Raw genomic sequence first — 17800 nt, forward strand, 5'->3', positions numbered from 1 at the left:
ATTTTTTCTCTGGACAGGAGTTTTTAAAATACAAGTGCTTGTTCATTCAAACAATATTTGGATTGGGGAGATGCTAAGCACCCAACACCCTGTGTAGATTTTTATTTTTAATCCCCAAACATTAGAAAACAACATAAAACCAGGGGCAGGCCAAGCGTCAGGAAATCCAAGACTGAACCAAAGCCTGGTATACAGCATTCGGGATTGAGGTGATTAAAGAGAAAAGCATCTGCAGGAGGACACTTATCTGGCCAGCACAGGAAGATTTTGGAGCACAAATTATTCTTCGTCCATCATCTGGGAACGGGGAGGCTACATGGTCTCATCAGGGAGACTGGTGCCTACCTTTTATTAAAGTTCTAGAGCAGACAGGACCGCAGTGACTACAAACATCCTTTGTGCTCTCTTAGGCACTAACCAGGGGGTCCTTGGAATGGGTTTGGATATCTTATAGAGGAACCTGAGGCTTGAACAAAGAATTGGAAGATGCCTTAACTGATGACCTCAGAGAAAACAAGATCTGGACCCAGAGCTTCTCATCCTCTCTGTCCATCCCTCTTGTCTTTGTGTGCTTCGTGGCAACAGGAAAAAAACCAATAATCATTCAATTCCTTGTCTTTCATTAAATAGGCATGTATTCACATGTTCACAATAAAAAAGTTCCCCCAGGTCCATAAACTGAGAAGTGACCTGGTCTCTACCACGTTTTGAGGGGGTGGGGCAGAGGAAACAGGTGGCAGGTACATCAGAAGGGCAAAGCCAAAGCATTCAATGGATGGAAGCAAGCCTTCAGAAGCCAAAGGAACTGCTTTTATATAATATCCAACACTCTGGTGGTAATAAGAAAACCACCAAGCGCTTTCCAAAAGGAAAGTTACAGAATTTTTGTGAATTGGGCAGGTCAGAGGACCCTTTCCCACTTCCACTGCCTCTCTGAGTTTTGTCATCCATGGGTTACAAATACACGCCTGCGTAGGGGAGGATTTAGCAGCACCTGGCAGAAGTCAGCTTCACAAGGAAGTGAACAAGGGACATTCTGGCACAAGGAGCCCCCTCCCTCTAACCCTTCGTCTTGCCAGAGCTGGGGTACGCACTTCCACTTGTTTTTGACAAGCTCGGGGTCTTGCTGGGTGAGGAGGTCGGGGGTATGAACACACAAACACATGAGAAACGGCAGTCCTGTGTATATTTAACAATATATATTTATATATATTTTCTAGATCAGTACATTCAGTTTTTAACTTGTTTTTCTTCACAAACAGAAGAACTCTTACAATAGTAGACTTTCTAAAATAAATACTATTAAAATAGAGCTTCAAAATAAATATTCTATACAAAGGAAACCTTCTGTGGTAACTTTTGTTGTGGGGTGAGAAGGGGCTACAGTGAAGAGGGAAAATGAAGTAAGAATGTGGTGGGGTGGGAACCTTGAACAGCTTTTGTTTGTAACACGAAACCAAACTGTGGGGTAAAGAGAAAGCAAGGTAGACACCACACGGGAGTTACCCACAGCGAAAAATGGCAGCGCAAGATTTGTCAACTGTCACAGTAAGCGGAGGGCAGGAGAATGCTCACCGAAGGCATGAGCCAAAAGGCCGGTCAAGCTTGTGAGATGCCCTAGTGAATTGTACAGTGCAAAGTTGTGCGGCCCACACTCTATCAGACATCTCCTGGGGCAACGGGTGGAGAATATGGAGCTTTGAGGCGATGGGATCTGGGTGTTTAGTTCCAACCAATACTTTCCATGTCGTGCAACCTTGGGCAAGTCATTATCTAACTGGGCCACACTCAATGTACGTTGGGGACCCACACAGACTCCACAACACTGAAAGGACTAGTTGACATGTCACATGAAGGTCTTCCGTTTCTGTTGTTGAAGGGGCCCGTGCCAACAGCAGGGATTGGTCTTTACCTCCTTCCAACCAAGAACCGTGAGAAGCCTTGGTTGCACCCCGCCATCCATCTGGAAGGGTTTTGCTATTGCAGAGCCAGTTCCCCAGGGTTTCTTGGAGTGTTGGACCTTCACAAACCCACCCTCAGGGCAGGAGCAGCCAAGGTCCACTAGGACACGTCTTAGACCCATGCTTGTGGACCCTACCCCCAGTTGGAGGCAGAACCACCACCCACCCAGGCTGAACAGAAGCAGGAACCAACTGGCTCTTTTCCAAAAACGTCAAGACGAGGCACAATCCAGCCAAGCCAGCCGTTGGTGACAGAAACAATCAGCCAGAAGCAGCACCCACCAAAACGTGTTCCTCAGTGGACCTCGACTGGCCCCCAGGAAAGCCAGTTTCATTTTCTTATGCCAAGAAGCTGAGAAAAACATGCCAAAGACTTGCCCTGCAACAGAGCTGGGAGAACCAAAGTTGCTACATGGCTTCCCTTTACCATGGAGCACAGGGGACCCCGGGAGCTTGGCACACATCCATCTAGCAGGTGAAATGCAAACCAAAAGAACAAGCCAAAATGGGGAAGCAAAAAAGTAAAAAGAAACCCAAAACCAGAAAAATCCGTGTTTATAACTATGTACACAAAAAGTCAGGATTCGTCAGGGGTCAGGAGGCTGTTTGCCAGGAAACAGGGTCTGTGTAGATAGAGGGTCGTGGGGTAGGTGTGTAGTTTGTGTGTGTGTGTATACACAGCTTATGTAAATTAATTCTCCACAGAATGGGTGTGTAGAACACCAAGATCACCAAAGTGCAACTTGCCACTGGGTCAAGTTCCCCATGGAGACATTTTGAGAGAGGGACCCTGGGAAAAGTTCTGAGGCCTCGCCAACAAGAGTGGACGCGTGCCCTTCCATTGTGGGGGTAACCTCTGCACACCTATTCTGAGGAAAACATCTCCAGTCCCTTCGGTACACATCTGATACATTCAGTTAGTAGAAGTGGTTGGTTGAATGTGTTTTTCCTACCATTCCCTCCTATTTGTGCAAGAACATCCATACATCCATCACGACTGTGGCAAGGGTAGCTACACGAATCAGCCTTAGAAAACGCAGATGCGATATTTCCTATTTTACAAGCTAGCAAACGTTATATAAATAAAGCCTAAAATGATAAGACCCTCCCCTCCTTTCCTCCAATCAATAAATACCTACAGTTACGAGGAACTTATTCTAAATCATAAGATGTTACTACTAGTCTTCAAGAAGGAAAAAAAAAAAAAGTCCTAGAGAAGCAGTGGGTGCATGCCAATCACAGCTACCTGCCTCCTTGCCTCCATCCTGGAGGTGGTTCTGTTCCTACAGAACAAACTGGAAACGCTGTGCACGCTCTGCCTAACACGCTTCCAGTTTCACCTGGGGTAGCTTTTCCCACCCAGGCCACTTCCTCTCATGGGGGTGGGAGGACACACAAAATACCACACGAAGCAAAGACCCCCCCCCACACAACAACTGGGGAGGAAGGACCAGACACAATATAGCTTTTGCATGCAACAAGTACCTACCCGCTGGACGTGCTGCGCTGAGTCCTTTAGCACCTTGAGAGAGAGAGAGTTGCTACGTCTTTGGGGGCTGTTGGGAGGGGGTGTTGTGGCCACGCACAGAAGCAGGGCTCAATCCCCCAAGAAGCCCCTGGAGAATCCCCACCCCCCCTTGCTTTCTTATTCCCCCGCCAGGGCTTCCTAGCACTAAAATAGACTCTTTTTTTGTCATCTGTCTATTTACATTAAAGATACAGACACATCACTGTACACAAAAGGCTATGACAGCAAGCAGCAGAATCAGAAGAGAAGGAACCCACACCCAGCTCGGCCCTACTGTTGCTCTGCCAATGGGAGGTGCTGTCTCTCTTCTTTGCTGTGAAAATCCTCTTCTTGGTGGGAAGGGGGATTGTGTTCCTTGAGGTTGCTCGCCCCCCAGATTTTGAAATCAGCCCTTCCTGGGGGTGGCCCAAAAGGAAGCCAAGTGTTTTATTATTATTTCTCTTTAAAACACCGTTATAGCATCTGGTTTAATTGTTCTATAAAAACATAACGACTGGATCCAGAGACCACAGTCTCAGACTCATTGGCAAAATGATATTTGGTCTCGCATGTGCCGCCCCGGCCTTCTCTACCCGTGAAATTTCTGGAAAGGATCTAGGTAGAGAGAACACGGGACGCATAGTGGCAGGTGAGTCTGTGACTCGGTAAGAACCGAAGGACGGTGTTACGAGCTGAACACCCCCAAGAGTTAGTGATGAAGCTGGAGGGGAGGAATGCACTGTGCAGTGGCTCCTAAGTCCATCTGTGGCTCCAGGGAGGCAGAGCGAGGAATGAGGCCTGGACTCCCTGGCTCTCAGGGGGCTCCCAAGTATATACAACAGGGATCACCAGGGTCTTCTCCGCCTTCCCCAAGGCGTTGGGACAAACTGGGGTGGAGGGTGGGGGAGGAGAAGTATGAAAGTCAGGGCTCCAGGGGTCTTCTTCAAAGGTCCCCTGGTCACTCAGTGAATGATTCCTCCCAGGCAGCCAAAGAGAATGGAAGAGTAGGGGGAGAGGGGGAAGGAGGAGGAACTGGGAAGGCATTCAAGCAGCCGCAACTTCCGGATATGTGTCCACATCTGTGTTCCGTCTTCTGAAAAAGAACACCCCCCCTCCCCCCGCTCCCCTGCCCCGCAGCCACACCACGCCCCTGCCACTGTCTGCCACAAAGTTCCGGGACCCTGAAAAACACCCAAAGTGCTTCTTCATCCTTTTGGGGAAGAGAGGGGGGGTGGTGGTGGTCTTCATTTCTTCAGAAGCTGAGGATGGGGAGTGGGGCAGACCAGCAAGGTCAGCCTCAGGACACTAAAACCTCTGGCCTCGCTGTGGTCTTCTCAGGTGTCAGAAGGGAACCGAGTTCTAGGGGTAGCAGCACGGGGGCTTCGACCCAAAGTGTCAGAAAGACTTGTCCGGTCTGCTGGCCTTGGCGTCGCCGGCGGCTGCCTTGCAGATGACGCTGTTCGTGTGCTTGCAGCGACAACCAGGGCGGCGCAGGCGGTCGTAGCCGCGCTGGGCCAGCTTCACGCAGCCGGTGGCGGGCAGGTAGCAGAGTAGGCACGGCAGCACCAGGGAGAGGGCGCCCATGAAGGACCAGCGGGCGCAGCAGTTTGAGCGGGAGCAGGAGCAGGGGTGGTCAGCGCAGGAGCCCTCGTCGTCCTCATTGGTACAGTGGTAGAAGATGCCTTGCACCAGGCACATGCAGGTGCCGTAGTTGACCAGGGTCTGGGCTGAGCACAGGCACTCCTGGTTGCAGACCCAGCAGGAGGGCAGTGTCCGGGGTGATGCACACTCCTTGCACTTACACTTCCCACAGGCCTCGCACAGCAAGAAGTGCTTGTCCAGCTCCGGTGGGACTGCTGGGCCCTTGAGGTCCAGTGGCTTGCAGTGGATGGCCTTGGGCTGGATGCGCACAGCCCTGGGGGAGGCCTGGTCGGCCACGGGCGGTGGTGCCATGTGGTCTAAGAGACGCTGGTCAGAGGACGTGCTGCTGCTGCTGCTCACAGAGCTGGGGCGCCCGCTGAAGGAGATCCAGTGGTGGGTGACGTCCTGGTCACAGCGGGCCGGCGTCGGGGCCAGCTCTGGGGCCCCACCCCGGGTCCGCTTCGGGCCAATGGGGGGCACCAGGCCGGGGTTGTCTATGTAGTCATTCTCCACGTGGCTGGTCTTCATCTGGTCGATGGGGAGGATGGTGAGTGGGTGTTGGAGGCGGCCGTGGGGCATGCGGCTGTCAAGTAGGGGCTGGACCATGACTGAGCTGGGAGTCAAGGGGACGCTCTGTGGGATCGGGGGCTCCATGGGGCTGGAGAGGTCCTGGACTGTGCTGAGGAACAGGCTTCTAGGGGCCCTAGGTGGGAGGTGGGGAAAAGGAAGAGAGAGCGGATTCCAGGCATCAGTACTTGGCCTGTTAACACCCACACCCCCCATCAGGTCCTTGGGAGTCCAAATGAAATGGGAACCCGATTCCCTCAGGACTCTCCAGCATCCAGGCTTAGATGATTAATAATAACAATTAATAGTAAGTGGTAACAATAACACTTATTCAGCACTTAATGTGAGCCAGGCAGTCTCCTAAGCACCATATATATTATGTCATTGACTCTTCACAGTCCTGGACTCTTCACCCTAAAATGTGACTACTATTATTATGCCTTTTCTAGTTACAGAAAACTAATGTTCAAAGTAACTTGTCCAAAGGCACGCAAAACTATGAACAGAACTCGGCAGGAGTTCAAACCTAGCCCATCCGATCTCATTCCTGGAACTGTGAAATACGCTCCATTTTTTAGCGAGTCCAGTGGTTATACACACAGGCTCTGGAATCAGATTCAAGTTTGAATTCTCACCCCTGCCTAGCAGCGATGCTAGAAGTAAGGTTCTGTAACCTCTGTATCCTTACTTTTGTCATCTGTGAAATGGGTTCTTGTGAGAAGTAAATGAGAAAATGCATATCCAGTGCCTAGCATCTTGCCTGGCAGTAATCTGTCACTACCCCAGAGAGCAACAGTGTAGATTTCCTGAACACCAAAAGGACTTTGTGCCAAGCATCGTGCTGAGGATGTAATGACCAAGACAGATAGCCCCTGTGTGCTCCCATCGGGTATCAGCTGGGTAAACAAAACCCTTTATTCCAGATAGTCACAGAAGGAAAGGCTGCATATGATGCCTACACATCCAAGATATTAACTTATTACCAGCACTTCGAAGAGCAGCAACCTCCAGTGGCTAATAACCCCCGGCTAGGTGCACTTCTGACAACTTGGATGGGAAATCCTCTCGAGGGGCACTCACATCACCCATTTCCAAGTGCTGAGCCGAACATTCAGCCTAAATGCTATTTACTAGAATAGCTAAGCCAACTCTGGATCAGTTTCTAATTTCACCGAGAGAGTGCAATTTTAAGTTGGAATCTGGCCAGAGATTCAACTGCAGTGCCTGACACGGAACCCCAGGAAGTCACTTAAATCAAAGAGCGGAAACGGCTTGGTTCAAATTTAGAAAGTGCACATTGTTTTCTATTAGAAGTGCCATTTCCTTGCCTGCTGACCTTTACATTCGGAATTCGGCTGGAGATCAATTTAAAGAAATAGCAGCAGAAGGCCAAGACCTCTGCCCAAGGGGACCTGGTTTGGAATCCAAGAGAATTAGACTCTGGGAAGAGTCCACCAGGGGGTGGGGGTGTGAGACAGGACACGGTGTTGGGTAGAAGGGAAAGATAATGGTCTTTAAAAAAGGAACAGACCTTTGGATTAACGTGTTACAGGGTACGGTTTAGTAAATGCTTGTTCGCGATGCTAATAATGTTGTTTAGGAGAGCCGACCCTGCACTTCTGCTGTTAAGTTCATCTGGCCTCAAAGGGGATGCCTGAGAAGGTAGGTGGTGGATAGGTTTCCAATGCCACTTACCCCCCACCCCCGCCCCCGCCCCCCCCTTCCAAACTGGGTACACGGTAGGCCCATCCCAATAGTCCAGTCACACCTTGCCTCAGGTGACTCATCCACATTTATCCATGTCTACAGTGAAGGGGAAAAGGCATTCAGGGCAACTCAATATTATGGTTCCCTACTTGGAAACAGTTCAAACAGTATCAGAAATGGTTAAATTGTTGGCAGAGGGCTTTTATAGATGCTTTCTAACCTGTCTAAAAGAAAGAGCTAGCTCTAGATGCAAAGTTCACGAAGTAGATAAAAGGGAACTTATCCACAGGGTTCTCATCTGTATATCCTCTACACTGCAAATGCAGAAAAGCATGAAGTCTTTTCTATAAGGTTCAGTGTTCAGTCAACGGATATTTCCCATTTGCACAGGGCCATGTACTATTGGCTTTGCTCCCGTGGCCCTACCTACTTAAAGGATGCTGGGATTTCTGTGTTTTTCTCATGTTGGAGAAAGTCTGCCTAATGGCAACACCTGCCTCCTGTCTCCACATTCCCTTCAGATGTAGGGGGAGTGAGCATCTTCTTCAAATGGGAGACTTTCCTGTGGCAGAGTTAGCCTTAAGTGTCTGGCGGGTCTGCCACCAAGAATGGTCATTTCCCAAGGCAGCCTCCTGTGGGGAGCCCTGTGGTCAAGGCTGGATCGGGGGTGGGGATGTCAAATAAGCATCTCTGGCACAGTTTTTCCAAGGATCAGGCCAACCACCCAGCAGAGTCCACTTATTCTTTGCAGGGGTTCCATAGCCTTGCTTCTAGAAGTGGGTTTGGGGTTGACAGAAGAGGGTTAGGAGACCCTGGGTCCACACCATAGGGACTTTGCCTGGAGGAAAAGGTGTGACTGAGCATAAGAATGGAAAATGTTGACAGAGGCACAGGAGAAGGATCTCTGGTGCCAGCCAAGAGGTGCTGCAGCCAGAACCCCTTATGACAAAGCACAATTTCCCTTATTCCAGAAGCTCAGGTCATGAATACCCAGGGTCCTGCCAACAAAACTGTCAGTGGCAGTTTGAAGGCTGTGTTGTCCCATGTAGTTGGGCTTTTTGTCTCTTAGGTCTGGGGGCTGGGACTTGCCATGCTGTTGGAAAAAGTAAGGGAAAAGAAGATTATCCACTCCTCTTTCTCCAGTTCTATTCCTGGGGCTCTTAAAAACAGCCACATTTTTCTGTGGATAAAGCAAAAGGCATGGGCAATGCTCAGGGATTTTGATAGGCCCTGGAATCAGAAGGCAGATTAATGGAAAAGTCCCACCAGGATGCCAGGGTGGGCGCAGCACCTGCAGGCAATGGGGATATTGGCATTCGCGGGCTCCCATCACCCTCCAGAGGTAGCTGTCAACATCTGGGCCTGTAGTTGGGGCCAGACATGGGGTTGGGAGCTTAGTCCACGATGACTCAGCTCTCTTGGGACATGCTGCATCCAAGATGGCTCCAGCAGGCATACTCCAAAATGCATCTTCCCTATCACAACTCTGATGTCGGATTCCTTCCGGACACCAGCTCAGCAAAAAAACAGTGGCTGGCTCAGAGTTGTACTGCTCAAAAACCTCCTCAGGCCTCACTGCCTCCTCACCTCCCCATTAGCAGGGACTTCCACAGGAGGGTTGAATTCATTTGGCTGACAAAGAAAAACTACTTCCCGGGCAGCCTGTTTGATAACCCCTCAGCATAGCTAAATGAAGTCTCAAAAAAAAAAAACAAAAAAAAAAAACCACCCAAAAAACCCAACCCTCAGTTGGTTTAGAAGATCAAGCTCTACTCACTGGGACACACCCATCCTCCAGTCTAAGCAATGCTGACGGAACTTAAGTGCAGTTTAATATGTACTCTCTGCTTCCCCTGCAAGGAAGGAAGAGATTTATAATATAAATAGGAGAGAGGAGGCTTTGCCTCATTTAGGCTCTTTGGAAGACTGATGGCCAATTTGGAAGACTGTGGACAGAGAAACAAAGCCAGCACTCCACTTAGGCAGAGAAGCACCTCTATCAAGTTTTAGGTGGCATTATTATGGATTAGCATGAGGAAACTTTTACCTCCACTCACAACTTCTCATAATAAATAATAATAATTGTGGAAAGAGCGGATATTTATGAACATACCTTCATGTCAGGCTCTCTGCGCTAAGCCCTCAGTGATTTTTCTCATTTAATCCTCACACCATCACCTTGGAGGATAACACCCATTTTGCAAGGAAGAAATGAAGAATAACACTGGTAGGTGATGACGGCAAGATTCGAACCCACACAGGGAGAGGCTCCAGAGCCTGCAATGTCAGCCCCACAGCCCTGACCAACAGTCAGGGCTAGGTATTCATGTGAAGACAGGAAAGCACCAGTCACTTTCACAGCTGTGAATTCTACTAGTCCGTCTCCCCCTTCCCCCTGCCCAGTCTGGCCACTAGCCCTTCGGGAGCCTCATCAGGCCATCCGCGGGCTCTTAACCAAGCCAGCAGGGAAATGAAGCCAGACAGGGGTTACATCAGATGAGCCCCTAGTTCAGGGAATTGTCACTGTTCAGAGTGGAGGCTGGGGGTTTGAAATCTGTCATTACAGGAAGGCTCAGGGCTCAAGTTACCTTCGTTTCCACTTCAGTTTTCTTTGCCGTCTCATACACCGCTACTTTACTAAGTGTGTTCATTTTTATTTTTCGTAGAGTCAGATGGGTCTCACCACAAAGTCCCTAAAAGGAAGCCCTGGAATGGGAGGGAATCCCCTCTCCTTCCTCGTACACAGTTGAACTTAAATTAAGGGTCTCTAGGGCACTTTCTCGGATGGGGCTTATTGGTCCAGGTCTGTGCGGAAGGGAAGAAATAAGAGGAAGCCAGAAGAGAGTCCTAGAATACTGAATCAGCAGGATATGGAAAAGCCCAGAGCACAAGGTCCTGTCTTTGCCACTTGGTGGTCTGTGGCGTTTGTACCTGTGGGAGGGGCTGAGCGTCAGGATGCAGACCTTGCAAAGCAGGCTGGCTGAAAAGAATTAAGTGGCGTTTTAAATGCCCACGCCACCCATCCACCCTTCCCCTTGACTTACCCTGGGAAGAGGAGTTGGGAAATACTTGGAAAACCTGACAGTTGTGCTTGGAAAACTATAGGTCAGCAAATGACAGACTGGCAAGAGGCTCTGAATGAATGGGCAATTTCTGCACCATTCAGTCTCGGTAGGTTCTCCCAGCGAAGGCTATTTAACCCTTTATCAGTTCAGAAGAAAAGGTCTCTAGGCTGCAGGGAGCCCGCCCACCACTACCACTTAGTTCTTTGTGACAACATCCCAGTTTAGTTAATTAAACTCCAATCAAATAATGACTTACTGCTTCAAAAAGACTTTAAAAGGTGTTTTTGGGGGGTGGTGGTGGTGTGTGTGGTATAAGGAAAGCCAGGGACCTGCCTTCCCTGTACCCCGCTGAGGAAGACAGTCTCTGCATCTCTGAGAACTGCCCCTGTGGGAAAACAAAGCACTTCCGCAGTTGGATTTGTCTGAGAACCTTGCTGCTCTCCCATCCCTCTCGGGCACCGGGCACCAGCACTAAGGAGCTCACCTCTAGCCATAAACCGTTAGAGATCACAAGAGAAAGCAGCTGCTTTTCATCCCTTTGTCTCAGCACCAGCTAGCAGTTCCCAACCCTCTTCTCTTTCTTGTCCACAACGAGTCAGCTAGCACCAAAGGCCAGCACAGGGATGAGCTGGAAAGTGTCCTGCTATACTAGGCTCTGGGCTGTCCTAGGTGGCTTCAAATGTTGGTTTCACTGTATATTAATATTAACCCCATAATCCTTGTCTGCTCATATTCCTTTAAAGAGGTAATAGAAGGCAAGAGTGAGGAAAGAATGGGGCTAGAAGCAGCCTGTTAGCCATCGGCACAGTTTGGGAACTCCTGGCCCACGTCGAAGTTTGGAGGGGACCAGAAACCTAGACCCCAAGGGAAGGCCCCCTTCTCACGGGCACCAAGATCATTTGTCTTGCCATCCTCCACCATCGATTTCTAATAATAGACTCTAAAAATAGGCTTTAGCTTACTCCTGGGATGGGGCAGGAGATGACTATCCCCTTCTCCCATCCAGAAAAAGAAAGACTACCGGACAAGGGAAACCACTCTTCTGCAAATGGCCACCTGCCCCAGAAGGGCCCCTTCCCTCCTCCACTAGATCCAGCACATCTGTGCTCCTCCCCCAGTGCCCTTGCTTCCTCCACGGACTGTCCTTGGAAAGAACAATCATGATCACAGCTGAATGGTGGAGCCTCTTAAACACAGCCACATGTCCCGGATACATCCCCAGCCTTGTCAGCTGTCCGGATCTACAGGGTGGCCCCAGACCCTTGAGAGCCAAGAATACCCCACCTCTTACATCATGCAACACCCCACACCTCCTGTGTAGGATGTGGCTCCCTTACAACCAGCTCCTCATCCTAGGTGCCCAGTAGTGATAAGCAGCGCAGCCCAGCCCCCTGGGGAAGTTTCTTCTCCCCCCACTCTGCAGATGGAGAGACCAAGGCCCAAGGTAGCAGGTTTTCTAGCCAGTCATCTGCTCCCACCTGGCTGCTAGCTTAGTCTGGAAGGACTAATACACTTCTGTATGTTGCTTTTCATCACCTCTTCCTCTGGCTCTTTTGAAAGAGCAAAATTGCCCAGTAGGGCACTGCTTTCCCTTCTATCAGGGAGATCCAGGTTGGCCAGGAGATGGAAGCTTTTCACTCTTGCCCTCCCTCCACCCCCCCCCCCCCACTTAAGAACACTTTGTCTACATCCCATCTCCATTTTCAACTATATCCCTAAATTCAGAGGTTTGTGCAAGAATCCTCTCAGTGTTCCTCACAAAGGAACTTCCAAATCGTTAGCGGTGAGATGACAGGCACCCTGGATTCAGAACCACATTAAATGCCTTAACTCTCTAAGAGCACAACTTCTCTAATAAAAGAAAGGGGGCTCCTTCTCAAGTTTCCTTGTTCCAAATAAGGAGTCCTACCCAAAAGGTTGTCCTGAGGAAAGAAAAATGCCTCAGGGGGCCCTACACTGGGGAGTAGAGGTCGCACCAAGGGACTTAGCATCAGAATTGGAAGAAAGTCCCTACGTGTTCTCCCAAAGTATTAAGCAGAGTAAAACACCTCAGGGGCCACTTCTTGAGGCGTTAATGGATGTCTTTTCCTCCCTTTATTTTTAAATCACTCACTTTTAAATTTTGCTTTGAATGCCTGCCTTCATTTGTTATTCAAGTCAGCCAAACCTCTGGGCAGAGGCTACCCGAGTGGGGGATGGGGATGGGTAGGTAAAGAATATGAACTGGACAGAGGGTGAAATTCCAAAGAGCCCCATCTCGCCATCTATTCTGGAAGCATTAAAACAAAAAGGACATCTGTGAGCTCCAAATGATCCCCGTCCCCCAGTTTCTGTCCTGCTTTAGCTAGGAATCGTTCTTGTCTATGTTCTGTCTCCTCCCACCAAGCCCAACCAAAACTTTAGGAAGTGTTGCCATTTCAAAATGATGGCAATCTGGAAAAGGTCAGGGGAACGAGAAGGATTTCCACTTTACAAAAAGGGGAAGGACTCCTGGGTTCAGAATCTAAAAAAGGAAAATAACTAAGAGATGTCTATGAAAAGTCTTCCTCACTTTAACTGACAAACATTTGTCCATCAAGGAGATTTCAGAAATCTGCCATCAAAATGCCCCCTCCCTACCAGGTACTGGGCAAATGCATCTCAGTTGGTCAGTGTGTGCACTGCTCACATTAATGGATTTGCCTGAAGCCTGCTGGCAAGGGAGGTTGCTCCCAAGGGCTGGCAAAGGGAGGAAACTCCATTTCACACTGGACAGGTCTACATCTTTCCCACCCTTCTGCTGAGACTGAGAGCTAAAGGGGTCAACTGCAGCCCTCCCTTTCCTAGTCCACCCCACACCCACAAACTAAAGTAAAAACTGAAAATTCCAGATGTTTATGCTCCATTCGTGTGAAGATCCAGAGAACTCTAAACATTGTGAAATCACCAGTGCAGTATTGGGTAGGGCGTCAGGCCAGACTGAGCTTTATTAAGAGATTGATAACGCCATATTTCCTCAATACTCTAGGCCTTCATCTTCCAGCTTTGTATCCCCCAGAGGCTCGTCAGAAAGACTGGAGAGCCTTGGTCAGCTCCCACCCCTCTCCAACTGGAGACAATCACACCACTGATTTGGAGGCATTCGGAAGGTGGGGGTTCCCACTGGATCTGGGTACCCCACTGAACCCACACTTTTCCTTTCAGCACTAACCATGTTTGGAGGGATCCTCGGAACCTCAGTGTGCCAGAGCACAGCCTCCTGCCCTCACCCAGACTTGGCAATATGGATGCCCATCCATAGCTGCTAAATGAGGCAGCCAGCAGCTCTCCCCTCTCCTCACCATCCAGCCCCTCCAGCCCAGTTTCCTTCAACGCCCAAGGCTCAGCCTTCAAGCTGTGCAACCATTTTCGCTTCTCTTGCCTTCTCTGCCCACAACCCCCAGCCCCAATCAAAGAGAATTGGGAAATCGCCTTCTTGCACAAGAGTAGCTACTGTCTAAATGCCTTTTGATCGTCTGCATGGAGGGGGAACTGGGCACAGCTCTGGCCCCAGTGATGAAGCCAAGCTTCAGCAACCCTACTGCCCAAACCCGCCTTTGCCCCCCCCCCCGCCCCCTTCTGTGCCCCTGTGGCCTTGGAGATTCGGAATTTTCAGAACGTACCGTCTGTATCTTCCTCTCTTCTCGGTGATGTCAAGCCTGGTACCACCAAGAAGGAAGGAGGGAAAGCGGGAGCCTTATCTCTCCTACGCACGCAACCTCTTCCTCCAGCTCCCACACGCCCGGCGTTATGTAAACGCACCTTCAGCCCCCACCACAGCCCCAGCGCGGCCTGGCCCCAGGGCCTGGCACAGCTCGGTGCCCCGAGAAGGGAGGCACGAGGAGGCCGAGGTGCCTCTGGCCCTGCAGAGGCCGGGAAACGGAAAGGCAACTGCAAGGCAGTTGCACAGCATAAAATGCAGCAGCAGAGCAAAGGTCAGACGGCGAGGAACCGCCTCGCCAAAGAGAGGGAGCAGAAATGCCCAGTCCCGGGCCAACCCCGTGCTGACCATCGGAGGGGGAGGCAGAAGGGTAGAAAACCCAGTCCGTCACGGCTCCGACGGGAGAAGAAAAACCTACGTCGAGCATAGGCCGCTGCAGTGGGCTGGGAAGATCTGGGCAGAGCTGGCACCGTGGGCACGGAGCCCGGAGTGGGCAAGCCGCCCAGGGCAAGAGCGCCCGCCGGACCCAAGAGGTGGCTCCTGACCGAGCCCAGAGCCTCCTGTTCCAGCGCTCGAGGCGGGTGGTGGCAGGAGGAGGGAAGAAACCAGGCCGGAGGCAAACTCCCGGGACACGCACGGGGCTTCCTGAATCGCAGAGTGGAGAAGCCGGGCTTGGCAATGCCCCGGGGTCGGAAACTCCGGTGCCAGGCTGTGAACACCCCCGGCGCCGTGCCGGCCCAGCCGAGGGCGTCAGGGAGCTGCGGCACACCGCAGTGGCTCAAGGAGGCGCAGGGAGAGGAAAGGAACACTGAGGCGCGCCTAGAAATAGCGCACCATTTGCCCCAGCCGAAGGGGAGGTCGCGTCGCGGCTCAGAGGGGGGCAGTTTCGGATCCCGAAACCGGCCAGGGACTTACTTTGAGGAGCCGCAGAGCCATAAGCATTGCTCCACGCCTGTATAAATCTCCGAACCCGGGCGGGTCAGACGCTGCTGTCCTCGCAGACGTCGGCGGGAGAAACCGATAGGGCTCCTTGCGCTCCGCAGCGCCAGCTCCGCGCTGTCAGCTCCTCTCGCTGCCTCCGCGGCGGTGTTGCAACCACTGCCTGGGAAAATGGCTTTTTTATGAATGGGAGGGAAGGGAGCTCCAGTGCGCAGGCGCCCCGTTCGCGATTCTATGAATGGGTGGGCACAAGAGACCCCGCGCGCGCATGCGCCGCGCTCCTTTTTTTATGAATGGGGGGCCGGAAAAGGACTTAACCCCTGATTGCTGGGGCTGACTCTAGCTCCTCTGAGGCCGTCGTTCTTTTACAAAAAGGGGTGGAGGTTGTTGTTGCCTTTTTTTTTTTTTTTTTTTTTTTTTTTTTTTTAATGAATGGAGGGCGGCGGCGACTGCTGCAGCTGGCTCAGCTGCGCGGGCTGTACCCCCTCCCAGCCTGCGAGAGGAGGTAAAGGCCACCTTCACGCCACTGCGGGCCTGGGCAGGAACCGTCAGTGTCGTTGGGGGGCGGGGGGCACTGAGGCCTCTGAATCCTGGGCGGAGAGCCGGGTGGGGAGGACACACCTAGATCTTGGGATCTCGAACTGCCGCAGGCTGTCGCGGGGCGTGGTGGGGGGGGGGTGTTGGCGGGAGACGGGAAGACCCTTGCTGTGGCCCTTTCTCTAACCTAGGGGCGTCGGGTGGGGGGAGGGGTCTTGAAACTACGCTTACCAAAAATTAAAACGTCAAATGTCCGTAGCACTGAAGGGCATAGTGGGGGTTGCTTGAGTGCATCTGGTTCCATTACTAAGTCTGAGTCTCCCTTGAGTGAGTGCAGACCATCCCACCCCCCACCCCACCATTTCTTGGGCGTGGACAGCGACAAGACAGAGACCTCTTCCTTTTCCAGTACCCTCCCCCGACCGACGCTGGCTACTCAACTAGAGGAGACCAGGCTCTCGCCTTGCAGTGCACGCCCTCCATGCCCCAGTGTATTGTCCGCAGTGCCCTGGCGCCTGCCCGCCCTTGGCTGCCCTCACTAGCTGCTTCACTCTCCACCCCCGTGCCTTTTCCAACCCTGAGGAGCCTATGTCCACCGAAGGCTATGGCCCCTTCCTCCAGTAGGAGCTTTTCTCCATCATCCCTATCAGCGCCCTTCCGGGGAAGCGGGAACAGCCGAGAATTGGCCAGGTGGATGGGTGGAGTCGGCAGAGCCGAGGATGCTGCCGGAGTAGCCATGGGATTAAATAACAACAGGGTTCTTGAGCCGCAGAGGAAATGGAAATGGCCGGGGGTCCTTTCTTTGCAGTTAACGATGCTGATGGGGTTATCCCATCAGTCTAGGCCGTTGAAAAGAAAAGCCCCAGCCTTTAGGCCTGACTCTGTGAAGGCGAGGAGCCCTCACAACAGCCTCAGGCCCAGCTCCGCCCAGGAAAGGAGGATGCTGTAGCCTGGGGGGCACGGAGGGGGAAGTCCAGCGTTGGGGGTGGCTTTGATAACGGGATGTGAGCTGGGCCAGGGCCTGAATCCCCCTGTTTCTCTTGCTGGTGTTCTGGCTTCACTGCCAGAGGTTGTGAGCTGTCCTTTTTCTTTCTACGCCACCAAAGGACTGTGCTTGGCTGTTGTCAAAAGAGCCAATGAAAGGCTCCCAGTCCAGGCCAGAAATCTGGCCTGGGGCTGGGGCTGGGACTGGGGCTGGGGCTCAGGAGACTGGCTGCAGAGGGACATTTTGCAAACCCAGAGTAGAACTCAAGGTTACAGAGTCTCAGTCTAAAATGCCTTCTCACTACTCAGATGTAGCTTTTCAGTGTGATTTACTTAACTCAGCTCCTGGGAGCAGAGCTCCCCCTCGCCTAGGGGACCTCAGTCTTTGAGGGCCAAGACCTTACTTAAAGTCAAAAGAAAAACTCTACTACGGCAGTAGAGACTATTACAGTTGTTGAGGATTTCTCTTTGCAGGTACTGAAGTTCAGTGTCATTATTACCATTTGTCAGATGTAGGAATTGAGGCCAAGCGTCCTTTACCTGCTCAGTGGAAGATCTAGTGAATATAGTGCTGATTTTCCAGATCTTTGCAACCTAGCTCTCCCTACTTTGCTACCACCCCTTCTCAGCATCACAAACATAAAAACCTGGTGTTTTGTTAAGTCATTTAAGCACACTAAACAAGGAAAGTTGGAGCAGTAATTTTGCAGCCAGTGATCTCTCTGGGATTTGCTTGAACAATTAAAAGGATGGCAGTAAATACATCCTTTCTAAACCATCAAAGGAAAGCAAGATGGTGGTAGTAGTTTGGGTTTGCTGTCCTCTTTCCTTTCTTTAGGGGATTTAGCCAAGAGACAGACGGGGTTCCATTCCTGATCTTTTCCCAGCTTTCCTGAAGCATGAGGTGAAGAAAGCACAGCTTTGGTGGGATGGTGAGAAGGAGGAGCCCCCAGCCCTGGCCTGGGAGGAGCCTCTGATGTGTAAGTAGAGTGTGATCCCAGAGTGTCTGGGAGGTAAGTGATGGTTATATTCTGCTCCTATTTGGAACCTAAAGAGAAGTTTGGGGCATGTTCTGAGAAATGCATGTATGTATGTATGTATGTATGTATTCATTCATTCATTCATTCATTCATTCACATTTCATTCTGTGTAAGAGTCCATCCTGACTCTGAGGACTCAGTGGTGAGAAACAGTGTTCCCTGCCCTTGTGAAG

General features: G+C 51.2%; 1 protein-coding gene across 1 annotated transcript; it reads right to left on the bottom strand.

Annotated features, from left to right (window-relative positions):
- Positions 1-4622: 4622 nt before the first annotated feature.
- On the bottom strand, positions 4623-15233 carry SPRY4 (sprouty RTK signaling antagonist 4). The gene is made up of 2 exons (XM_007077937.3): positions 15043-15233; positions 4623-5812 (listed from the first exon to the last, which is right to left on the bottom strand). The coding sequence occupies exon 2, from the start codon at positions 5761-5763 to the stop codon at positions 4864-4866; it is 900 nt and encodes a 299-aa protein (XP_007077999.1). The 5' UTR covers positions 5764-5812; positions 15043-15233; the 3' UTR covers positions 4623-4863.
- Positions 15234-17800: the final 2567 nt, after the last annotated feature.

This window comes from Panthera tigris, chromosome A1 (genome assembly GCF_018350195.1).
Source record: "Panthera tigris isolate Pti1 chromosome A1, P.tigris_Pti1_mat1.1, whole genome shotgun sequence".
Taxonomy (NCBI): domain Eukaryota; kingdom Metazoa; phylum Chordata; class Mammalia; order Carnivora; family Felidae; genus Panthera; species Panthera tigris.

Excerpts from the sequence above, each read along its gene's own strand:
- SPRY4 (XM_007077937.3), bottom strand. The coding sequence starts at position 5,763 with ATGGAGCCCCCGATCCCACAGAGCGTCCCCTTGACTCCCAGCTCAGTC.